Source organism: Heteronotia binoei, chromosome 4 (genome assembly GCF_032191835.1).
Source record: "Heteronotia binoei isolate CCM8104 ecotype False Entrance Well chromosome 4, APGP_CSIRO_Hbin_v1, whole genome shotgun sequence".
Taxonomy (NCBI): Eukaryota; Metazoa; Chordata; class Lepidosauria; order Squamata; family Gekkonidae; genus Heteronotia; species Heteronotia binoei.
In genome coordinates, this window is record NC_083226.1 from 117390542 (window position 1) to 117417129 (window position 26588).

Below are 26588 nucleotides of genomic sequence, written 5' to 3' on the forward strand. Positions count from 1 at the left end.
TCCGCCCGGCGAGGGCTTCAAAGACGTCTTAAATCATCCGACTACGGATCTCAAGGGTGAGTTGATTTTGTCAAGTTAGACCACAGACACTAAGAGAAGAAAATGGGTTCTTCCCTCTCAGCTGCCCAAGCCGATTTCTGCCAAGATTTACATTCTCTTCTTTCTAAAGAAGGATTTGCTGTTAAGAAGTCTGATGTTTTTGATTTGGTTAAAGCCATAACAGATATTTGCCCGTGGGTTCCTGAGAGTGGAACTTTCAAAATACAAGACTGGTATAAAATAGGAAATGCTTTCCAGGATCATCCAAAAATCACTGCCAAAATTTTGTTCACCTGGGGCAAAGTGAGGGCTTGTTTAAAAGGGGTTAAGCCCACCAACATTCTATTCAACCAGCAGACGGAGGCTGGAGTAATGCCTTTTGCCCCCTTACCTCAAATCCTCCAACCATTGCCCCCAGGGTCATTTGCCACACCTGGATATGATCAAGCTCCTGATCCACCTCCTAAACCACCAGATGGCCCAGATACAGAAAATCAAGGCCAAAATAATATAGTTTTTGCTCCAATGATGCAGAGGTCAGCACAGCTAGCTGCAGCCTTCCAAACTGCGGTGCTGGAGGACGGGGACGTAGATCAAACTCAAGCTGTCTTTCCAATCATTCGAGGAGCCCCAGGTGGAGGAGGAGCCCCAGCTGGCCCTGACAGATCTGATCCACTATCACTCCAGACTCTGAAGGAGTTACAGAGGTCAGTCCGGGACAATGGGATTCAGGCACCTTACACCAGAGCTATATTAGAAAGCCTGTCACTCCAACGTCTCCCTCCAACTGATTGGAAAATGCTTTTGCGCTCTCTATTGCCCCCAGTGAGGGCAGTTGAGCGTCAGATTGACAGTGCCAGAGCCAGAAAACTCTTGCTTAAACAGCTGGCTTTTGAAAATGCTGATGAGGATTGCAAAGCAGCCTTGACACCTATCTATAATAATCCAGCCACTGATATCCAGTCTATGCTCAAAGTGTGCCAAAATGTGGGGTCTCAAACACATGCAGCACGCCTTCTGGCGGCTGCAGTTCAAGCTGCTCAAGGATCATTAAATCCAGCAGCGCCATTACATGCCCTGCCTATACACTGGAAGTATGGATGACATCCTGCTGGCTGGAAGTGAAATTACAAGTCACCATGTGGGTTTTTTAGTAAAAGTGTTACAAGAATATGGTCTGATAATTGCCCCAGAAAAGATTCAACGTCAAAGTCCTTATATGTATTTAGGGCACAAGCTTTCCACAACTTCATCAATTCCCGTGCTTCCACAATTACAGCTCCCAAAGACATTGACATTGGTCCAATTACAAAGTATATTGGAAAATTTTAATTGGGCTAGGCCGTTCCTAGCTTTGACAACCATGGAACTGTCACCTTTGTTTTTGGCACTTGCTGGACATTCATCTCCTGCAGAAAAGATTGAGGTGACCCAAGAGATGAAGGCTACCTTTGAGTTGGTCTCACAAAGATTTCGTTTGCTGGCAGTAGATCGACTGCCAAGCAGGGATTTACAATTATCTTGTGTTATTTTGTCTACGTTTCAATTGCCTACAGCAGTACTGTATGCCCCTGAAACAAAAGAAAAAATTGCTATCGTGGAAGGGATTCATCTACCACATATTCCTTCAAAAAATTTATACCCGTGGGTCACAGCGGTCTCCGACTTGTTTTCTAAATCCAGAAGTCGTACAATCCAGCTGACAGGAAAAGATATTAATTTTGTTTATTTTCCCTTTTCACAGGATGAGATATATCGTTTGTTGCAGATGACGCCAGAGTTCCAGATAGCTTTTGCGGGTTTTTTGGGAACAATCCTTTGTAACCCCTCCAAAGATAAACGCTTGTTGTTGCTTTCCCAAATGCCTTACAAATTAACAACTTGTTTCTCTCCACACCCTTTGCAGGATGCTTTAACTCTTTTCACAGATGGATGTCCAATCCGAGGCGTGGACACCTGGCAGAAGCAGGATGGGGTGTGGGAAGTGAGATTTACCAACTCACAGTCATCAGCTCAGCGAGCAGAATTAGCTGCTGTAATTTTAGCATTTCAGTTGTTTGAAAATGATTTTAACCTTGTAGTGGACACTCAGTATGTGTTTAGACTGATGATTCATCTACCTTTGTCTTATTTGTCTCCATTTATTGACAAAGAATTATATGAAATGTTCTGTCAGTTGCAGTCTTTATTGCAGGAAAGAAGAGCTTTCTGTTTTGTTACACACATGCGTTCCCACTCTGGCTTACCAGGGATGTTGGTGGAAGGAAATGCATGTGCAGATGCAGCGCTTCGGAATAATGTTTTTTCCTTGTTTGATGATCCTATTCAGTCACATGCTGCATTCCATCAGTCTGCAAAGAACTTGCACAGAATGTTCTCCATCCCGATGTCACAAGCAAGGGACATTGTGTCTGTGTGTCCTTCTTGTTGTAAGACTCCCATTAACTTTCCTTATGATGCAGTGAATCCTCGAGGAGCTCAGGCCAACCAGGTTTGACAAATGGATGTGACTCATGTACCAGCACTAGTCCCTCTCAACAAGTTACATCTTACAATAGACACATCTTCAGGTTTTATTTGGGCTACACCCAGGAGAGGAGAAACATCACGTCATGTTATTCAACATTGCATTCGAGCCTTTGCAGTTGCTCGATGTGTCAGACCATGGCGTGAAAAATCTGAATTGTCTTTGTAATCTTAGTATTAGGAGTAACAGGTGGGGTGGGAAATGTAATTCTGAAATGAAAGACAAACGTGGAAACTACTGAAAATTATAGTTACGGTCTGAAAAATGGTGTGTTTTTGTCTGTGAACATAGTGCTTATAAGGTTTTGCCTTCTTATTAGAGAGCAAATGTACTCTAATCATTCTTGGTCTTTATAATATGTATACTGTTAAGCATTCTGATATTATGGTATCATATAATCCTCACTCACACATATATATATAAGCAAGCACTGAGTAAGTTACAGATACTGCTATTGGATATTGCAAGTTTTTATTCCTGCTATGACATCTGTTAGTGATGATTTGATATTGTTAACCATTTTTAAAGATATAAAATTATTTACTAATGCTTCAAAAATAGCTATTGCTGCTTTGCTAATTGAAATGAATTTTGTAATTAACACTTTTTTAAAAAAATTGTTCTGGTTAAGATTTTCTATTTTTATAGAATGAGGTTTGTATCCTTTTTTTAAATCAATTCAGTTGTTTTTATATAAATGAATCAGGGGTTACAGAGGAAGCCATAGTTAGAATATAGTCCTGGTTTCCAAATTGGGAGTAGTTGGGAAATTTTGTAATAGTAGTGATTATAATATTCATATTACTAATAGCTTGTTTTATATACAATGTATTCTTTTATTAATCAATGTATTTAGATTAGGTAGTCAACGCTCTCCTTCAGCCCTGATGGTTACAAGACAACAATTATTCCAACAAAGATATCAAGCACTTTCCACTGAAGAAAAAATAAATAAAAAAGAGAGGAAATGTGGGGATTCAGGTTGAAGAAAAGAGAAATTAAACTGCGCCACAGAATGTTGTGCGTTGAAGCTTTGATATGATAAGGAAAACATGCTAGTTTGAAGAGATTTGCGCAGGCGTTATTTGTGGTTACGCTGATCAGACATGATAATTAATTGGCTGGAGCAAGTGGAATGTTGTGATGTCATATCGTAAATAAAAGCAGCCATCAGTGTTGCGCAGCAGTTTTTTTGGAGTTATGAGAAGCTTCTAGCTACTGTTCGTTGAGCAACCTCCTGATGCACTTTTGAACCTGATTCAGGCACCTCCCTGTGTGTCTGTGTCTGTGTGTGTTAGTATTGTCGTGTAAATCTTACTTTTCTCACCGGTGTTATGGGCTGGCTCCCACGACAGAAATGGGATTGGATTGTAAAAGTTATGACATGGAGTGAAATGGACAAATTAACAAGAATTTTAAAAGACTATGATCTAGAAGATTTTAAGATGAAGTGGGAAAAGTTTAGAAGATATGTAGAAAAAGAGTGGAAAGTAAAAGGACATTGGACGATTATTGATAATGATTAAGTAATAGAAGAAAGAAGGACATTTAATTTTTGTTTTAAGTAGTTAAGGGTACCTTTAAATATTAGTATTTTAAGTAAATAAGGAGGTTCAAAAGGAGGTTTCATCAACTGGTTTAGGACATAAGACAGGCTCCATGTTGGTTGCAGTTGACAAATTGGAGGGTGAAGATGTAAAATGCCCTTTAGGAAAGTTTTTATTGCGCAATGAGAGAAGACAGTGCATCCGTCGACGTGTGGATGAAGAGCTGAAATAGCAGCCAAGTGAACTTTCAAGGAGGAGTAGCCCAGACCGGAGTCAGAGACAGACTGTATAACAGGATTTGGGCTATAGAGGATGATTCAGGAAGGAACTTGTGTTGAGCAGCGTATACTGAAAACCGCTTCTCTCACCCAGCCCTTCCACTTTTGGGAGTAGGATTTCCTAGTGGAATAGACCTTGGAGCCTTCAGATGGTGAAAGATCAGCCGGTTTAGTGATGCCAGAAATAGGTGACATGGATGCAGACCTTGCAGACTGAGAAGAGTCAGAGTGGTCAGAATCAGAATCATCAGGTATCAGGTGCGTCCATAGGTGTGGTTGGACGGTTGTCCAAAGGCTTGGTCACTATAACCTTATCTGGTAGGATAGGTTGGCCAGGTTGTTCTATCTGTTGTTGTTTAGATGGGGCAGACTGGGCAGCAGAAGTCGAGGCCACTGGTGATCGAATCCTGGGTGTAGCACCTGTGTCTACGAGGAGATAAATCCTCATGGTATCGAGGGTAGTAGATTTCCTCACGGTACCGAGGCTGGTAGATTTCATCATGGTTCGGAGGCTCGTAGGCTTCCTCACAGTATCGAGGTTGGTGGAACTCGTAGGAAGGTGATCGGGAGTTCCCATAGTGCTGCTGGTACTAATGTGGAGGCGAGGGTGATCTGGATCATGATGGGCTGTAAAAGTAGCAATCCATGTGCCGGCTTGGAGATCGTGAGTCAGCATAGACTTGAGTGGAAAAGTCTGTGTACATTGGTGACCAGCTCAGCGGAGATCATGAACGACGTCGATCATGAGTCTGGATTGAAGATTCTCAACAGAGTGGAGAGACGGCTGAATCCCTTAAAGGTGCGGGGCGCCAACACTTCTCAGAAAGAATGGAATCCAAGGAAATTAGTTTGCTGTGCTCGAGGTCGAAATGGTGGTGGATCGAGAGAGTCAGCGGCAAGGATCTCGTTGGGTAAGAATCCATGGATAGAAGGAGATTGCAATGGGATACGGAAGATGTCGGATTGCAAAGGTGTATTGGTAATGACATCGGTGGGAGCCAAGAGCTTCGCTGGAAGGACTGGTGCAGTTGATGCCGATGACACCACAGCCATGGCCGCTGCTGTCAAGGTCAAAGTGGAAGCCGAGTGTGATGTCGGTACGGAGGTCAAAGCCATGGTATGCTTGGAGGGTCTTGAATCCGAAGACCTACGGTCGGTCTTTGCTTTGGATTTCGATGAAGTCGAATCTGAGCGATGTTTTGAAGATGACTCTGATTGGTGTTTTTTCTTGGAGTCGTTAGATTTTTTTTGTATGTTTTTCGGATTGATGTTTGCTGGGAACCGATGCCACAGAAGCTGCCGATCAAACCACGTCCCTTTCTGTAGTTAGGAAAGGTGGCTAGGTATGAGACCCAGAGTCATGGGGCATCACAGGCCGCAGAGAAGACTCCAAAAGGTGGCTTTTGAGTCGAGCAGCCCGATTCTTTTTGGCCTGCTTTCCAAACTGGCTGCAGTGGACACAAGTGTCGACTCTGTGGGCCTCCCCCAAACAAAATAAGCATAAAGAGTGTTTGTCGGTAGATGGAATTTTGGTCCCACACCGAATGCACTTTTGAAGGTTGTTTTGCTGTCCTTCCCTTCCATACGCCTGGGCGGCGGGGAGAGAAGGGGAGGGGGAGCGGTAAAGCGGAAGTCTTTTTTTTTTATAGGTAAGAAAAGAGGAAAAACGAGTAACGATACCAGTCTAAGAAATGAAGGAAGATGCCTGTGGAGAAGAATCAATGAGATGCACTGAGGTAGATCTATTCCGGATGGCGATTAAGAAGAAACTGGGTGGATAGAGTGCCTCCCCCTTGTTCCAGGCATGCGCAGTGTATGCCTGGTCCCCAGATCGAGAGGGAATGTGCGCCAAAATAAAACGCCTGAGGCTAGCTTTGAATTCTCTGAGGTCCGGTTCATTTCCAGGTGGAAAACACATGTAGGGGACTGCACAGAGACCACGATGAAGATCTGGTAGTTTCCTGATTCCCAGAAATAATTTCCTTCCTTAATTTTTGTTTGTGGTAAAAGCTGACTGTGACATGATTAACACCATAGATGAATATTTGCTTACAGATGTTTTGGGGCTCGGTCAGAAGATGAGTTTTTGCCCTTATGATTAACTCAGGAAATAGGCTAAATTGTCTTCTTTATCCAGCAGTACCTTTCTTACATTCTTAAGAATGCTTCTCAAGAATAGCCCATTTAACCTTGCATACCTATCCAAGTGTGGGAACAAGCAATCAATAAAATTGCAAGTATTCTTGTAACTAGCAGAACACTTAAGTACACTAATTTAAAACAAACAGAAAAATTCTGTTGTTAGGACTGAGGTACTTCATACCTGATGTGCCAGCTCATGTGCAATCACTGCTGTTATCTTTTTCTTATCCATTGCCGAAGATGTTTTATTATCATGAAGGAGCTTTGTTTCTTGGAAAGTGATCAAGCCCCAGTTTTCCATAGCCCCTGCCTGAAAATCAGGAATAGCTACCAAATCTGGAGACAGAAAGAAAAATTGTTCCTTTAATGAGCCAGCAGCATCAAAAATGCCAATTCTTAATATTTACTATACTTAGGAAACATATCATGCAAACAGACACATACTAAAATGTAAACACATGGAATACATATTCCATATGGTACCCAAGAAACATTTCAAGGTCATTTTTTTCAGTAATGTCTAACAAACCCCTCCCCCACACACAAAAACCAAAGCTTTCAAATTCAATGAGTACAGGAAACATGACACCCTTACAAAGTCAAAATACTAACATGAACAAAACCATCACCACAAATATGCACATTGATTAATTTAAAAAGATTGGGCTATGCTAAAGCTCTAAGCTGACAAGAAATGCTCCCCTATTTACTTCCATTTATCTTATCAAAAAATGTTTGAATTGTCTAAATACTTCTTTTATCTAACAGTTCCAAAATATTGTCACTCCTTCCTGCTACTTAGATGCAATGGGTTAGCTTCCTCTGAGATGAAGGGCCATTTTAGTAGAACACCCACCCCTGAGAAATGTTTCTGTACTTATTATACAGATCAAGTTGATTCAATTGCCCATATACTTTTCAGTTGCCCAGTTATATCTCACTTTGTAACCAATATATGACTCCCTGGACTGTCTACAGAACATTTCAGAAAAACAGAAACTAAAGATCTTACTGTCATGCAAGATAAAAAATGTACATGTGATTCTGCCATATTTATCTATGCAGTTACAAATCACTTATAAAATACTTTGACGTATGGCTTGTAGGCTGTTAAATTACAAGGAAAGGAAATATGTGCATGGCATTTTAGAATCCAAGTTGACAGTTCCCTGCTCTAAGGAACTTACAATCTAAAATTTGGCATAAGGGAGATGAAGGAAGTAATGATGAGAAAAACAGGGAAGGAATATTTTTTCATTCATATGATACACATTTAGACTGTGAAAATGAGGTTTTGCATGTTATTGTCTTTAAACAATTTATTGGTAGCATATGGTTACAAAACTTAACTATTTCTTAATTTTTTTTCCCCGCATTAACCCATATGACATTTCCATCCCCCCTCCCTCCAATGTTGACTTCCCCGAGGTTATAAATTCAAAATCAATATTAAAGGCACTTCTAACTGCTCAAAGTTCAATGTATATATTCTTACTACTAAAAAATTGTCCAATGTTTCTTTACTTTCCAAGTTTTCTCCATATATCCTTTAAATTTTCTCCACTCCCTTTTGAATATCTCTAAATCATAGTCTCTTAGTGTTCTAGTTAGTTTGTCCATTTCACACCACAATAAAACTTTCATGGTCCAGTCCCATTTCTCCGGTACTTTTTCTTGCTTCCAAAGCTGCGCGTATAATGTCCTAGCAGCTGATAGCAGGTACCAAATTAGAGTCCTGTCTTCTTTTGGAAATTTTTCTAATTGTAATCCAAGTAAAAACGTCTCTGCAGTTTTCTTAAAGTCATAGCCCAAAATTTTGAAGATTTCTTGTTGTATCATCTTCCAGAATTCTTTCGCTTTTTCACATGTCCACCACATATGGAAGAAAGAACCTTCATGTTTTTTACATTTCCAACATCTATCCGACATTTTCTTACTTATCTTAGCCAGTTTTTTCGGAGTCATATACCACCTATACATCATCTTAAAACAGTTCTCTTTAATACTTTGACAAGTTGATATTTTCATTGAGTTCTTCCAGAGGTGCTCCCATGCATCCATTTGTATTTCTCTGTTCACACTGATTGCCCATTTGACCATTTGAGACTTTACTACTTCTTCTTCTGTAGACCATTTCAATAATAACTTATATACTTTTGATATCAATTTTTCATTGTCACCTAGCAAGACCCTTTCCAGTTCTGTTTGTTCTCGTCTAATTCCCTCTGATTTTATGTCATTTTCCATCAAGCTTTTAATTTGTTGCATTTGAAACCAATCATAATTGTTATTTAGCTCTTCTGAGGTTTTTAATTCAATTTTGTCTCCTTGAATCTTAAGCAGTTGATTATATGACATTTCTCTTTTTTCTTCGGATTCAGCTGTTATTTTTATTACTTCTGCTGGCACTATCCATAGCGGTTTTCTCTCGTCCCCGTATTTCTTGTATTTTATCCAAGTATTTAGTAAAGTATTTCTGACATAGTGGTGAGAGAAAAAAACATCCATTTTATTCTTCCCATAGTACATGTACGCGTGCCAGCTGAATTTATTTCCGTGAGCTTCTAACCATAAAGGTTTTTTGTCTAACAGCATTATCCAATCTTTTATCCATGTCAAACAAACTGCATCGTGATACAATCTTAGATCGGGAAGTTGGAAGCCTCCTCTCTCTTTGGCATCCGTTAAGATCTTCATCTTTATCCTTGGTTTCTTTCCGGCCCAAATGAAATCAGAAATTTTCCTTTGCCATTTGTTAAATTGTTTTGCATCTTTTACAATCGGGATGGTTTGAAACAGATACATTATCCTTGGCAAAATATTCATTTTAATTGCAGCTATCCTGCCCAGTAAGGACAAGTTAAGTTTGTTCCATTTCATCAAATCTTTGTCCGAGGTTTTGCATGTTATTGGTAAGAAATATGCTGTACATCGAGTTGTAAGCATGCGCTGTAGAAAGCCAACAGCTGGCCCGTTCTCTCCTCAGCGTAATTTGCTAAAAGCTCAAATAATTTGAGATAAGTCTGTCCTCAAGACTAATAGTAAGAAGGAATTGCTGTAGGAGTATTTGCTGATTGAAAGAAGTCTTATCTCAGCGTTCCAAGGGTAAGAAAACAATCATTTTTTACTCTTCTAAGTAGGCAATGCCCTGAGCGAATTTAAACTCCCATTAAGCCTAGTTCACTTTGAAGATGGCGAAGACAATTAGGGAGTTATACGAACAGCTAGCTGCTTTTCAAAATATAGTTACTGCCTCACTAGGGCAGCTATCGGATGGAATTAAATCAGTAAATGAAGCAGTTTCGAGTATTGCTGAACAACTGAGTATTACAACGCAGACAGCTAACTCAGCCAAGGAACTTGCAAGAAAAAATAAACAAAAAATAGATCAGTTATCCAGCCAACTGGCAATGATTTCAGACAGGAACAGGAGAGCTAACCTCATATTTGCAGGAATTACTGAAGAGATAAATAATACACTTCTAGAGGGAACGCCGAGAGAGTGGATTGTAGATCAAGGGGTGGAGGTTCAGCCCCAAGAAATTGAAAGAGCCTATAGACTACAGAGGAGAGGAGAGGGTGGGGCTCCAAGAGATGTTATTATTAAATTTACAAGAGAGAAGCTACAGCAAGAAGTTTATAAAACTTTGAAAAAGAAGGATGAGTCCTTCAGAGGCAATAAGGTCTGGGTGAGAGAAGACTTCTGCCAAGAGACTATTAAACAGAAAAACCTAATGAGACCTTACGGGAAAAAATTATACGACAACAAAATAAAATTTTCATGGGGGTATCCAGCTACAATAATAATATTTAAAGATGGGAACAGGATGATAGCTAGAAACCCCAAGGAGGCAGAAGAACTTTAGAGAAGATTGGGACTTGCCACAGACGACTTGAGTGCACATAGAGAAGAGGAAACCATGGTGACACCTGATGATCCAGGAGAAGGAGCATCAAGCAGGCTTGATAAAAGGTGAAGGACGGCTTCTCTTGAGGATATCTCATAAAGGGAAGTATACAAAAGTTTAATGAGCTAATTATATGGAATGATATGTAGGGGGAGATTAGGGATGCATACACTCTAGAAGGTGGGAGACGGGATGATGTTTTCGTCCACAAATTTGTCTCAGCCACAGGGAAGGGCGGGGGGGGGAGGGAAGGCATCTTCTAATATATATAGATAAACACCCACAGCCAGGGAGGTGAATGGGGGGAAAAATAAAGAAAATGGATAGGTCATTAAGAATACTTTCACTGAATGTAAATGGGTTAACATCAAATCTGAAGAGGTACAGGTTAACTAAATTAGCCAGAGAACAAAAGACAGATTTGATGTGTCTGCAAGAGACACATAAAAAAAAAAAAAAGACAGAACACCGTTATTAAAAGATCCATATTGGCAGGTCTTAGCAGAAGCTAGAGGGACTTCCAAGGCCAGGGGGGTGGCAGCCTTGACCCATAAGAATTTAACAATAGAGGATATCGAAACATTAATGGATAAGGAAGGTAGATACCTATTAGTTAAGTTTAAATTGGAAGGTAAACGAGTTACCCTAGTGAATATTTACGCACCAAACAAAAAACAAAATAATTTTCTAATTAAGGTCTTCAAAAAGATTCAACAATTCTCAGAGGGTGAATTAATAGTTGCAGGAGACTTTAACATGGATATAACAAAGAATAAAAATATTAAGTTGGAAGAATGGGGATTGAAAGAAGCACATGAATTTACAAGTTATAGACCTAAACCCACACACATTTCTAGTAGGCATAAAACGGCATCATGCACAGATTATATAATTCTGGAAAAGAATAACAATATGTCTATAAAAGAAATTATAACCTTTCCAATCTGGATATCTGACCATGCTCCTATAAGCATTGAGTTAGAGTTAAATTTACCAATAACATATACACCCTGGAGACAAAATAATTTAATAATGGCAAAGAAGAGGATAAAAACTTTATGAAAACACAGATAAATTTATATTTTAAGGAAAATAGAGGAACGGTCCCCACTAATGTATTATGGGATGCTGCCAAAGCGGTAATAAGGGGGCATTGTATAAAGAGCGAAAAGAGGATGAAAAGAGAATGGTATGACAAAAGACAGGCCAAATTTCAGGAATTGGCGAAGTTACAAAAGGAACAAATGTTAAAATATTGCCTTGCAAAACACAATAAAATAGAAGAGATCCAAAAACAGCTGGAGGCATTGGACATAGCTACAATATGGAAAAAGGAAATTATGGTACGGAATGATTTTCAGAGAAATAGTATTAATACGGCAAAACGATTGGCGAATTATTTGAAGATTAAAAAAGCAAAACAGAAGGTTAGAAGTATAAAAATTAACAAAAACTCAACACAAAGCCCCTCTTTGCATTTTAAGCTGCGCCTTGCCAGAGAGCTAAAGGGCTCTTGGTTTATGGCTCTTTGCCTAGGGGCTCCCTAAGGACCAGGAACCCAGATCCCCGATTCCCTTGTATGTATATATATATATATATATATATATATATAGTCACGCTCTGGGTACCTCTCCCGGTCTCCTGGCGCCGCCGTCGCCCCTCCCGGGCACTCTGGGGCATTCCCCGGAGGTCTCAGAAACAGGGGTGGGAGCCAGGTTACTTCACCGCAGGCCCCCGTTCCCCTCCTGGCTGTGCTGCGGCTCCTGTCCCTCTCTCGCGCGAGGCAGCCTCAATAAGCACCGGCCAGCTTCTTCCCCGACCTCCTCCTTCCCTCCCTTTATCCCCCCCGTCTCAGTCCTCCCCCCTCCTGGGTTCTGCCCCTCTCTGGCTCCCCCCCCCTTCAAAGCCCCAGACGCCCGGGAGAGGCGAGCCGGGGCTGGGCTGCCTGGGCGTGCCTCAGGCGTCTCGGACTTCTGCAGCGTGCTGGGGTATGGCGTCTCTCGCCACCACGGGTCAGGCGGCTCTCCTCCTCTCTGCCCAGAGCTGGGCTCAGCTTCTCCCTCCTGCTCCCCGACGTCTCGCTCTGGCCAGGCTCCTCGGACCCGGAGACGGGCGTGGTGGCTGAGAGGCGCCGTTCGGGCGGCTGTTGGCACTCCGTCAGCCCAGGTGAGGGGTGGGGCCGCCGCGGGGGCTTGGGAAGGTGTGGGAGGCTCTCGGGGCGGCGGCAGGGGCCGGGAGTGGCTGGCAGGCACCGGGGGGTCCCCCTTGCGTAGTCCTCGCCCGGGCTGGGCGGGACATATATATATATATATATATATATAGAAGATAAAATGCCAGCAGGGGGGTGGGGGCTTTCCAGTGTTTTGCATTGAGTGTCACATGTATGACTATCTGCCCAAAGGACAGAAGTCTTGCGTTTGTGCTCGATGCAAGGAGCTCCTGGTCATCAGGGAACGAGTTCGTACCCTTGGGGCCAAGGTGACTGCCCTAGAGAAGCAGAGACGGTCAGTTAGGCACTTGGGGAAGACTCTCGGGGGTGTATTAGATGAGCCCCGCTCTGAATGTAGCAGCCCCGTTGCTGCCAGAGAGCGTGAGGGTTGAGAGGGAACAGGGCACCATGCTGAGGATAAGGGGAATGCACCCTCAGAAGGGACCTCTTCTTCGGTTGGTGAGCGGGAATCCTTTCGCAACAAGGAACCATCCCTGGGCAGGGGGAGAGGGGGGGGGTTTGGTAGTTGGTGATTCGATCCTTAGGCAAGTAGACAGCTGGGTGGCGAAACCGCGTACTGACCGTATGGTGACTTGCCTGCCTGGTGCGAAGGTAGCGGACATTACGCGTGTAGTAGATAGGCTGATAGACAGTGCTGGGGAGGAGCCTGTGGTCGTGGTGCATGTTGGCACCAATGATGTGGGGAAATGCAGTCGTGAGGTCCTGGAGGAAAAATTTAGGTTGCTAGGCAGGAGACTTAAGGCCAGGACCCCCAAGGTGGCCTTCTCAGAAGTGCTACCTGTTCCACGTGCAGGGCAGGAGAGAGAGGCACAAATTAGAAGTCTCAATGTGTGGATGAGACGATGGTGTAAGGAGGAAGGGTTTAAGTTTGTTAGGCACTGGGATGCTTTCTGGAACAAGTGGGGAGCTGTACAAAAGAGACGGTCTCCACTTGTCCCCGGATGGAACCAGGATGCTGGCGCTTAAAATCAAAAAGGTGGCAGAGCAGTTTTTAAACTAAATCTTGGGGGAAAGCCGACAGGAGATGAAATGTCTTTTGTTTGGGAGGACTCGTCTAAAAGAGATGAAGGGTTGGCTGCTATTTTTCTACCGGGTAACGGATCAGAGTTGTCCACTGTGATGGTGACAAACAGTATGGACTGTCTGCCAGAGTCTCGAGGCGGCAGGAGGAAGGTGGCGGGCCTAGCTTGCCTGGGAAATTATAGATGTTTGTATGCAAATGCTAGAAGTGTTCGAAGTAAATTGGTGAATTGGAATGCTTAGTGTTGGGAAAAAACATAGACATTGTGGGAATTTCAAAAACTTGGTGGAATGAGGAGAATCAGTGGGACACGGTGATTCCTGGATATAAGTTATATCGGAAGGATAGGGAGGGAAGGGTTGGATGTGGGGTTGCTCTGTATGTCAGAGAGGATATACGGTCCAGTAAGACTGAGGTCAGAGAATTAGATTCCCTTTTAGAAATGCTTTGGGTTGAAATAGAGGGCCCAAAAGGAAATTTAACTATGGGAGTTTGTTATCGCCCACCAAATCAAAAGAGAGAGGACGATTATAATATGATGGAAGGCTTAAAGATAGCGGCTAAATGTAAAAACTGTGTCATAATAGGTGATTTTAACTACCCGCAGATTGATTTGGTCAATATGTGTTCTGGTCGAGAGAAAGAGACTGAGTTTCTAGATGCTCTCAATGACTGTGCTATGGAGCAGATGGTCTCAGAACCTACCAGGGGTGGGGCGATCCTGGATTTGGTCCTAAGTAATGCCCAAGACTTGGTGAGAGATGTAAAAGTGATTGCGCCACTTGGGAGCAGTTACCATAATGTTATTGATTTCACCGTTTGTATAAATAGGGAGTTGCCCCAAAAGACCGCCACAACCACATTTAACTTTAAAAGAGGTAAATTCAATGAGATGAGGAGGCATGTGAGGAGGAAACTGAAAGGAAAGGTAAATACGGTCAAAACCCTTGGGGAAGCTTGGAGACTATTTAAAACTATAATCCTAGAAGCTCAGAAAAAATACATACCACAAGTTAGGAAAGGCACAAACAGGCATAAGAAAAGGCCTGCATGGTTAACAAACAAAGTAATGGAAGCTGTAAAAGGTAAAAAGGACTCCTTTAAGCGGTGGAAAACCAGTCCAAGTGAGATTAGTAAAAGGGAACACAGACTGTGGCAAATCAAATGCAAGACTGTGATCAGGCAGGCAAAAAGGGACTATGAGGAGCATATTGCAAAAAAACATAAAGACCAACAATAAAAATTTCAAATATATTAGAAGTAAGAAACCAGCCAGGGAGGCAGTGGGGCCCTTGGATGACCACAGGATAAAAGGATTACTGAAGGAGGATAGGGAAATGGCTGAGAAGCTGAATGAATTCTTTGCCTCTGTCTTCACTGTGGAAGATGAGAACTTTTTGCCCGCCCCAGAACGACTAATTTTGGAAGGGGTGTTGAAAGACCTGAGTCAGATTGAGGTGACAAAAGAGGAGGTCCTACAACTGATGGATGAATTAAAAACTAATAAATCACCGGGTCTTGATGGCATACATCCGAGAGTTCTGAAAGAACTCAAAGTTGAACTTGTGGATCTTCTAACAAAAATCTGTAATCTTTCATTGAAATCTGCCTCCATTCCTGAGGACTGGAAGGTAGCAAATGTCACCCCCATCTTTAAAACGGGTTCCAGAGGAGATCCGGGAAATTACAGGCCAGTCAGTCTGACTTCAATACCGGGAAAGTTGGTAGAAAGCATTATCAAGGACAGAATGAGTAGGCACATTGATGAACACGGGTTATTGATGAAGACTCAGCATGGGTTCTGCCAGGGAAGATCTTGCCTCACTAACCTGTTACATTTCTTTGAGGGGGTGAACAAACATGTGGACAAAGGAGACCCAATAGATGTTGTTTACCTTGACTTCCAGAAAGCTTTTGATAAAGTTCCTCATCAAAGGCTCCTTAGAAAGCTTGAGAGTCATGGAGTAAAAGGACAAGTCCTCTTGTGGATCAAAAACTGGCTGAGTAATAGGAAGCAGAGAGTGAGTATATACGGGCAGTTTTCGCAGTGGAGGACAGTAAGCAGTGGGGTGCCGCAGGGCTCGGTACTGGGTCCATGCTCTTTAACTTGTTCATAAATGATTTGGAGTTGGGAGTGAGCAGTGAAGTGGCCAAGTTTGCGGATGACACTAAATTGTTCAGGGGGGTGAGAACCAGAGAGGATTGTGAGGAACTCCAAAGGGATCTGTTGAGGCTGGGTGAGTGGGCTTCAATGTGGCAGATGCGGTTCAATGTGGCCAAGTGCAAAGTAATGCACATTGGGGCCAAGAATCCCAGCTACAAATGCAAGTTGATGGGGTGTGAACTGGCAGAGACTGACCAAGAGAGAGATCTTGGGGTCATGGTAGATAACTCACTGCAAATGTCAAGACAGTGTGTGTTTGCAATAAAAAAGGCCAACGCCATGGTGGGAATTATTAGGAAGGGAATTGAAAACATATCAGTCAGTATCATAATGCCCCTGTATAAATTGATGGTGCGGTCTCATTTGGAGTACTGTGTGCAGTTCTGGTCGCCGCACCTCAAAAAGGATATTATAGCATTGGAGAAAGTCCAGTAAAGGGCAACTAGAATGATTAAAGAGCTGGAACACTTTCCCTATGAAGAAAGGTCGAAACGCTTGGGAGTCTTTAGCTTGGAGAAACGTCGACTGTGGGGTGACATGATAGAGGTTTACAAGATAATGAATGGGATGGAGAAAGGAGAGAAAGAAGTACTTTTCTTCCTTTCTCACAATACAAGAACTTGTGGGCATTTGATGAAATTGCTGAGCAGACAGGTTAAAACGGATAAAAGGAAGTACTTCTTCACCCAAAGGGTGATTAACATGCGGAATTCACTGCCACAGGAGGTGGTGGCGGCCACAAGCATAGCCACCTTCAAGAGGGGTTTAGATAAAAATATGGAGCAGAGGTCCATCAGTGGCTATTAGCCATAGTGTGTGTGTGTGTGTGTGTGTATATATATATATAAATATATAAAATTTTGCCACTGTGTGACACAGAGTGTTGGACTGGATGGGCCATTGGCCTGATCTAACATGGCTTCTCTTATGTTCTTAAAAAATAGGATTATTAAAACTAGACATTTACAAAGCTTTTGACACTCTATCTCATGAATTTCTATGGCAAATATTGAGGAAAATTGGGATAGGGAAAAAGTTTCTACAGGCACTGCAGGGGATCTATAAAGGAGGAAATGCGAAAGTAAGGGTGAACAACAACCGTACACAAGTATTTCCTATACAAGGAGGAGTAAGACAGGGTTGTTCTCTATCTCCTCTCTTATTCATAATAGCAATAGAACAACTAGCGGAACGGATTAGGAATTCGGGTAGAATAGGGAGCTATAAAATAGGTAACAAAGAGATGAAGTTTAACCTCTTTGCAGATGATATTATTGTAATTATGTCTAATCCTAAAGAGGGGGTTAAGGAAATTAAGATTATCCTAGAAGACTTTGAAAAGTGTTCAGGCCTAGGGGTTAATTTGGCAAAATCAGAAATTATTTATTTCAATGTTAATAGAAAAGAAAGGCAAGAGATAAATAGGTCTACGAAAATAGGATTGGGGGTTAAGAAATATAAATATTTAGGTATAGTTCTGCATAAAAATATCGATAAAATGATAAAGGATAACTATGATAAAATATGGAAAAAATTGAGAGAGACATGAAAAGATGGAAAAATAAAACGTTAGGGATATCAGCTAGAATAAGAAGTGCTAAAATGTTTTGGGTACCAAAGTTAACATACCTATTTCAAACGCTGCCTCTGGGAACAAGGAAAAATAAAATTGAACAATGGAATAGAGCATTAAGAGAATGGATATTCAACAGTAAAAATTGCAGATTCCATAAGCGAATAATATATAATCATAAATCAGAATTTGGATGGGGGATTCCGGATCTAAATATTTATTATGAAGCTTTCCAAATAAAACCATTATTGGAAATAGGTGAGGAAAAGACTCAGAAGTGGGTCAATTTTGAAAATGAAATAAATAATAATAATGGGAGTTCAGGCATTTTTTCTAAAGTTACGACCAAAGACTTACAATTAACAATAGGCCCTAGAAGAGCTTCATTGGAGGTTTGGAAGAAATGGCAGCCACACTGGTTAGGAAGAATTTCTAGATGGGCACCACTGGAAACTGTCAATGAGGAAGTGCAAGAAACTAATTGGTGGGAAAGGTTAAATCTTAAAGATTATTGTAGACTGGAATTCTTAAACCCTTACACAAAATAACAGAAGAAATAGGAAAATAATACTGGTTAAAAGTAGCTGGGCTATACAAGACAGTAAAAAAGATTAGTGAAAATGAAGATTTTTGGATAGATACGCCAATGGAAGTATTATACAAGGAAATGGCAAAGCAGAAAAAGGATTTGGTAGGGAAGATATATAGAATGATGATAGTAAATATGGAAAAAATAGTAGAGTATTTACAGAGAAGATGGAGCCAGGAGGGCAGGATATCAGAGAGGTCAGTGGAAAAAATCAAGAAAGGAATAGAAGAAATCAAAGTAACCAAGTTTAAAGAACTTGAATATAAATTTCATACAAAATGGTACAAGACCCCAGCACAATTAGCTAATATGATTCCAAGATTGAGTCTGCTATGCTGGCACTGTAAACTTTCTAAAGGGTGGTATGCTCATAGGTGGTGGGAATGCCCGGAAGTAAAGATCTTTTGGAACAAAATTATTGAAATAATCAGAAAAGTATGTAATACAACATTAACTATAGAGTTTAATCTTATGTTGGTAAGTACAATAGGTGGCCCGATAATAGATGGGAGTATGTAAAATTTAGTCAAGGCTATGGTATTGGCGGGTAAGGCGGTCATTGCTTTGGGTTGGAAGGACAAAAGTAAATGGACAGTAGAAATCTGGCACAATTATTTGTTTGAATTTATACAGTCGGACATCGTGGCAGTACTTAACAAGATGACAACATGGGATGAGAAAACCAAGGAAATTACGACCAGATGGAAGACCTACCTAGAATGGACAGTGATAGAACGAAGGACGGACATTCAGTGGAAGATTACGACTTTGTGCCCATGGCTGGGGGGAAGAGACTAGGAGTAAAGAGTGGGGGGGAGGAGGGAGGAAGGGTGTGTTGGAAATATAAAAAATATTTGTTGTAATGGATTTAAAAGATTAACAAATAAAGATTATTTATACAAAAAAAAAAAAGAAATATGCTGTGCATTTCTCACTGTTGTAATTGGGCCAGTTTGCACACTACCCATTCCATTTTGCTTGGGATGTTATTTTGTGAGGCATCACTGTATCACAAGACACTATATAAAAGGTTTCCAACTATAAATGTGTATGCTGACTTTTTTAAAAAAAACCAAGAAATTCTATGCATTACAACCCACTCTAAAATACAATTCAACTTGATTTTCTCTGACCATAATAACAAGGCTAGAGAAGAGATCCAGGGGATGCACGCATCCTATCCCTTAGAGATTTACACACAATGCATCTGTGCAAAATCATAGATAACAGAAGAATATAATGTCTCACCTAATTTGGGAAGAGGGTACTTTATATCAAAATACTTCTGATAAAACTCAAGAAGCTTCACTGCTGTGTCCAACGCATATTCAGCCTGGTCTAACTTGTGTGGCACAGCATAGACAGACACCTGGTACAAGGAGAGACAGACAAGAATGTGTTATAAAAGAGTTCCAAAAGGACTTGCAAATTTTCTCCATATTTGAATGGAGAAAACTACTCTTAAAAGAATATCATAAAATAGAGCGCTTGTGAAATTACATATTTTTGGTAAACAAGAAGATCATTCATATGCCCATTATAGCCACCTTTTCAAGTAGTAAAATAATTTTTAAAAATGTCATGACATTTCTCAAAAAAAAATTAGATGACAAAGGAGCAGCTTCCCTCAAACAAGCACAGTCTTCTTCACAGTTCAGAATATCAGTGCTGGCTACTCAGCTCTAAAAGCCACTGCCAGTCTGTCAAGCCACTGCTGGTCTGCCAAACAGGTGAGAAGAGCAGTGGAAGATTGCTGGACAAGCAGAAAGTCTGAGAACTTATTCTCAAATACTATAAGCACAGTTTATACTTGGCCAGCAAGCAATAAAATTGTAGATTTTACTATTTCCTTCACAAAAACCATTTTTACCCAGCAGACTGGCAAATATACCTCATTGTGGCTCAACAGATTTGGACCTTAGGATTCCTTCATACTAATTTGGCTTGGCAAAGCAAATTATACAGCATTGTTTGCCCCAGACATAATTTTGTAGGAAAAAAGGGAGCTCCCTGAGTTTAAGCAAAGCTATAATAGAAGAAACGTCAGGGTGAAACTGTAAACACTATTCTATCAAAACATTTACGATAAAAAAATAATGGGGTGATGAGAAAAACCCTGTGGCCTCTACTTCTTAGTAACCTAAACAGTCTATAATGAGAAATGTAAGTGTGCACACAGGCACTTTAATATTCCAAAGCCTCTACCTTTAAACAGACTGCAATAAAATGCATAAGAGTGCATGCAGGCACTTTAACATAATCTCTTTTTCTACTTAAATGCACTTAAATGAATCCAAACAGCCTGCAATAGAAAAAAAAAACAGAGTGCACCCAGGCACTTTTTAAAGGTTAAGACTGAGTATGCATGTCACTCATAAACCAAAACATTAGAAAACAGTCTGTAATGAATTCTTTCATCAAGAGTGCACACAGGCATCTTATCAAATATTCCACTTAACAGCCATGCACACTCAGTCCACTATTGTTTCAATGAGGTGTTAGGATAAAGAATAAGTTCATCCACATGAAACCAGTCCATGTTAGCCGGTGTCAAACGTTTCCTTGCCTATTGAGACCGATGGCTTTTAAGTGAAACTCAAAAATCCTGTCACTTCCTCACAAGGCTCTCGTGGGTTCTCCGTCTTTACAAAGAATCAGCTAGTGCCGTATTCCAAAGCTGATCAAGAAAGAATTACAGCCAATATACCAGACATGTTTGAAAATATGGAAAGCGATCCTGACAAAATTTTAGCAAATCAGGAAGCCACAATTTAGCAAGTGCATTGCCAGTTTACTCTAGCTAAGTACTAGTGGGGAAAAAGTTCATTCGTATGCAGCAGTTGAAAAAAAACATACCAGAATCCCAGTTGTTTCCTTGCTAATATTGGCCAAGTCTCCAACAATGACTGCCACTAGGTAGGTGCTCATTTTCAGGCTCATGGAGAACTCATCTTGAACAATTCCATCTATCACAGGAGTGGTGTTTATCTAGAATCAGACAGCAAAGTTTATCAGCAGGTACTGAAATACATTGAGCAGGCACAAAGACAACCTGAATCACTGACACATGGGCTGTTTGACCCGCTTAGATGTTACTGGAAAGCAGGGCCGGCTTGCCCACTAGGCAAATTAGGCGGTTGCCTAGGGTGCTGGGAGGTGGAGTGCGCCAAATTAGGCTCCCCCCCTCCCGGAGCCCTTGGCAAATGCCTAGTTTGCTTGCCTTCCTCATCCCCCCACCGCTGCCCGCCCCCTCCCTTGCACTTCACCCCCCCCCCGAGCAATCAGAGAAGTGCGCCGAGGCTGGTCCGTACCAGCTTCAATGCAGCTGGTGCAGCTTCTAGTCCTTTGAAGAACCTGTGAGAGGAGACTTCATTCCCCCTCACTTCCAGTTCTGGGAAGGAGGGGGAGCGAAGTCTCCTCCCGCAGACTCTTCAAAGGATAAGATGCTGCACCAGCCACATCAAAGCCAGTAAGGACCAGTCTCAGCGCGCTGGAGGGGGGTGACAGAAGCAAGGCAGTGCCACGAAGGGGGGGGGCAGTGGGCAGGGTCAGTGTTGCTGGAAAGAGGGTCCCCCTCCCCTGCTTCCCTACAGTATTATGATACTCTGTCCTGCGCGCCTTCTGGGTTTTCCCTATCTTTCTTGTGATCATTCCTAAACCTGCTTTGATAAGATGTTTTGGAAAAGATCACAACAAAGCTGGGCTGGCACCTATGTGGATACGAAAGTCTAGATCTTCCCAGTCCTGCCACAAAAGCATTATGTTCCATACCCCAGTCCACTGAAGCAGCCATTTGTCCTCATATCACCTTTTAACTGGCAACTGAAAATAATTGTATTTATGAGTCAAACAAAAAGAAATGTAGGGGATAGAAGGTAATTGGGGGGCTTTAGCATTTTACTGGAGAATGCAGATTTAAATACAAAATGCAATACCAGACACTGTGGATGCAGGAGAGGGGTTTTGCCTTGATAACCTCTGTGGGTTTCCAAACTGCCATTGCAGTAAACAAGGTCCAAATTATACAGACTTACATCAGTCCATTTCATCTTACAAATATCAGTTCTGTGACTACTAAAATATTAACAGACACTGCCCACAAATTCTCATTTTTAAAATGAAAGAAGAGTCTATGTGGCATGAAACTGCATCATGGCTTTCCATGGCAAAAATCATGGGTCAACGCACAATAACACCCCCCTGCACACACACACAGAGGGATGAGAACAGCAGTGTAAGCCTACCTTTGGCATATTGGACAGAGCAGAATGTTGTGGTTCCCTCCTGACCTTGACTTGAAAAGTGGCTTTGAATGCTGGCTCATCAAAGCAAGGAAAAACTGATCTTGCTGCCAGGGGCTCAAACTGAGTTGCTGCAAGCCACCTTACAAAAAAAGTAGAAGTAGTCACATTACTGTATTTATAAATAGTAAAATTCTCTCACAAGTTCAGTGCAAAGAGAAAAACTTACAGAAAAAATATAGTATTTTTATTACATATTTGAAGAAGAAGAAGGGTTTGGTTTTATACCCCCATCCTTCACTACCCAAAAGACTTTTGGAGTGATTTACAAACACCTTCCCTTCCTCTCTCCACGATAGACACTCTGTGAAGTAGGTGAGGTTGAGAGCTCTGAGAGCTATGACTGACTTAAGTTCACTCAGCTGGCTTAATGTGGGGGAGGAGTGGGGAATCAAACCCATTTCTACAGATTAAAGTCCGCCATTCTAAACCACTACAAAGAAAAGAAATTGCTATGATGTCTGATTCTTAACAGATTTGTCCATTAGAACTTAACAAAAGAATACAGGAACCATAATGTCCACTGTAAATTCCAAACGCAAACGGTCACTACTACCTGCCCATGGTGCACACTACTTCCACCTCATCGACTAGTTCTTCCTTGTTGGTGAGAATCAAGTCCAAGATAGCAGATTCCCTTGTTTCCTTCTCTACTTTCTATAAAATGAAGTTGTCAGCAGGAATTTATTTGACCTTTCATTTTTAGCAGAGTTGGACTTCCAACAGATGTCCAGGTAACTGAAATTTCCTATGACCACTGCATTCCTTCTCTTGGAGAACTTCACAATCTGTTGTAGGAGTATCTCATGTAAGTCCTCTGCCTGGCTTGGTGGCCTATAGCAGAACCCCACCATAATATCACTATTATTTCTTACTCCTTTTATTTTTACCCAGAGACTCTCAGCCGCCCTGAGCCTGCCTCAGCGGGGAGGGCGGGATATAAATAAAAGGTATTATTATTATTATTCAACTGAACTGCCACTCTCAAATTCATGTATTTCCTCACAAGTATATAGCTCCTTCACATATAATGCTGCCCCTCTGTCCCTCCTTATTTGTCTGTCCCTTTTAAATAAACTGTACCCCTCAATCCTAATATTCTAATTATGAGTGTCATCTGACCAAGTTTCAGTAATGCCTGTTAGGTCACAGACCCCTTCCTGTATTAGGACTTCCTCCTGCTTGTTTCCCATACTCTGCACATTAGTGAAGACTTTAATCTAATTATAAGATGTTAGCAAAGTATTTATAATGAAAGAAGATAAGAATTGCTATGGGGCAAACTGAGCATACACAAAAAATAAATAAAACAGAAGTCAAACTCCAAAAATGAAGGGAAAATACAGAGTCTAGGAAGGAGGGCTGTATAAAATTTAACTGCTCCAATACCATTCAGGAGATGATGCAGTATAAAAATGCAAAAAAATAAAATGAAACTAAGGCTAGACCAATTAATTAGGCCATGCCATATATGACTTTCTCAAGCATCATCCCATAAAAGTGGCAGTTATACCCACATTCCACAATATTTGACAAGGGCATTGCCCAGTTGGGCTTGTAGTGGGCAGGTGGTTCCCACCGTGAAACAAGTTACTATGGGACAGACAGGGTAAGCTGAGAGACTTCTCTGATTCCCTTCTCCAACTATAGATGCCAGTTTTGCTAATCTTGAGGGTTCACTGGTTCTCAGGAACAAAGATTTCAAGGGTTAAGGTGACTGCAGCAGGAGGGCAAAAATCAGTAGAAATCATCATCCCTCTGAAGATAAAACTTAAAGGCACTTCAAACTGCACAGCTGAATGCAGTGTAGCCCCGTGGCGCAGAGTGGTAAAGCTACAGTACTGCAGTCTGAGCTCTCTGCTCACGACCTGAGTTTGATCCCGGCAGAAGCTGGGTTCAGGTAGCCAGCTCAAGGTTGACTCAGCCTTTCATCCTTCCGAGGTTGGTAAAATTAGTACCCAGTTTGCTGGGGAAGGGGACTACCTTTACCTGAATGCAGACTATTGGCTATACCTCTTTGGATCATTGTGCCATGTATGGCATGGTGTCACGACTGTATTCAATCACAGTATCATCTTAAACAAGAAGTTCTGCCCAGCAGTCAATTATTTCTTTATCTTTTACACTGACTGCAAGACACTGCCTACAAAAATGTCAATTTGGAATACCATATTCTGTTTTCTACTTTCTGTCAAGAGCAGTACATTGGTGAATTATCACATTCATGTTTACCTAGCCATTATTTCTACATATTCCATTTTGCACCTAGAGAATACATTCCTAAGCTTTAGCAGTGGCAATCAGTTGTGTCTGTATATCTGTCTGTCTCTCTCACACACACACACATACACACAAGTGTTCTTTGGTAATGACTGAACTAAGGAACAAAAGGTGTTTTTTTTAATTCTAAAAGAAAAATGTCATCTTATATAGAAATTTCCTGATATTAAACTATGAAAGTAGGCAAATTTGGATCATGTGTCATTCTCTCCTGAAGAAACAGATATTTTCATACACATCATCAGGGGCGAAATTCTGAGTACTGAACCATGCTTTCACCTCATTCAGAAAACACAAATATATTAGATCATGTGTCAGATGATCATCACATATTCAAAACAATAAGATTTTAAAAACTTTCCAAGTTTACCTTTCTGTTGAACTGTTGTAGGCAATTTTGTAAAAACCATAATAAGTGTCAGATAAATTAGAATAATATTCCATGTTTAAAATATAGTTGTGTCCAGCAAGGAGAGCCTCTGGAGCCAAAATTGCAATCTGATCATTCATGAGATATTCCAGAAACTCCACTGGTTTTGGTTGGCTTGAGCCCGACAGAGTAAGAGTTGCCTTGGTAATATTTAGTCTTGAGCTATGCAGTATGATATGCCATGTAACTTCAAGGACATTCACAGTTATCTGAACAGAACCTGAAAACATCAGACTGGTTAGGTTTGGCTGTAACACAATAGCATAATGCAGTGGCCTAACAGCACCTGGAAGTCTACTACTTGCCCATGGAAAGGGCTGTCCATTGCTTGCAAGAGGATATACTGTTGTCTGTTTTTTCTTTTGACAGCCTTCTTTGGTAAAGGTACATTTAGGAAGGAGATAGATTGCCATTATTACAGAAACAGCAATCACAAGAATAACAGCACAGATCACTGTGGTCCTTACAGATGGTGCAGAGCATGATCCACCTGAACTCTGCCTGTAGCCTGTGGTGCTATTGCGCAGGCCTGTGCTTCTATTCATAAATGACATTCCTAGAAGTTTGGCTGATGATTCACAATCTTCTTCATCTTCATCTATTTCATGTTCTACAAGACCGCGTACTAAAAGCCGAGAGCTCCTTGGTTCATACTCCACTTCATCAGGCTCTAATGGATGCAAGCAAGGTTCTTTAGCTAAGTCAACCACATCAGGTTCTTCTTCAAACATACTGTTTTCAATCATATTCCTAGGTAACTGAATTCGATCTAAAAAAAGATAATCAAAAGAAGTACATTAAATGGCAAGCGTATTAGATTGTATTTCTTTCCTCCCTACTCTGCTTATATATTAAGGGCTGACAATTTAAGTGAAGCAGTTTAATCAAGAGCTATCTTCCCCCCTCCATTCAGCTTCATTTCCTAATAAGACCAACAATTCCATCATAGAAGGGAAATACTTTCCTTTGAATGACAAGACAAAGATTTATTGGAAGGAAAGGAATACCAGACTAATGAGGCTGCTATTTTCTGCTAAATCTTTCAATTCAGTACACGTGAATGAATATTTTAAAGGAACTTTTTATTCTGCATTCTTTCCATGACTTACATCAGTTTGACTCTGGAAATATAGATAAAAATGCCAAGGAAGAATGATAGAAACAGGTTTCCTACCTGTAACTGATGATCTTCGAGTGGTCATCTGTGCAGTCACACTGATGGGATATAGGCGCCCGCGCCGATCTCGATCGGTATTCTTGAAAGCTGCGGATTTCCGCGCCCCGGACCCAGCGCGCAGAAGCCCCACTGCACATGCTCCCAGGGGCCGGAGCGGACATCCCGCCAGTTCCTTCTGACCGCTGCGTAAGCCCTAGAGATGGACCGGCAGCGGAGGGGAAGGAGGGCGGGTAGTGTGACTGCACAGATGACCACTCGAAGATCATCAGTTACAGGTAGGAAACCTGTTTATCTTCTTCGTGGTCTCTGTGCATCACACTGATGGGAGACTAGCAAGCCAGCTTCCTACCTGGAGGAGGGTGCAACGGTCCATCAGCGAGAA

At 41.5% G+C, this 26588-nt stretch overlaps 1 protein-coding gene across 1 annotated transcript in view; it reads right to left on the minus strand.

Annotated features, from left to right (window-relative positions):
* LOC132569512 (leucyl-cystinyl aminopeptidase-like) overlaps positions 1-26588 on the minus strand; it is a 95969-nt gene that overhangs the window by 44150 nt on the left and 25231 nt on the right. The window contains exons 2-6 of the mRNA XM_060235652.1: positions 24970-25798; positions 22263-22401; positions 20875-21006; positions 19267-19387; positions 6715-6869 (exon numbers count right to left, since the gene is read on the minus strand). Coding sequence (XP_060091635.1) covers positions 6715-6869; positions 19267-19387; positions 20875-21006; positions 22263-22401; positions 24970-25798 — 1376 coding nt within the window. The remainder of the gene's footprint in view (positions 1-6714; positions 6870-19266; positions 19388-20874; positions 21007-22262; positions 22402-24969; positions 25799-26588) is intronic.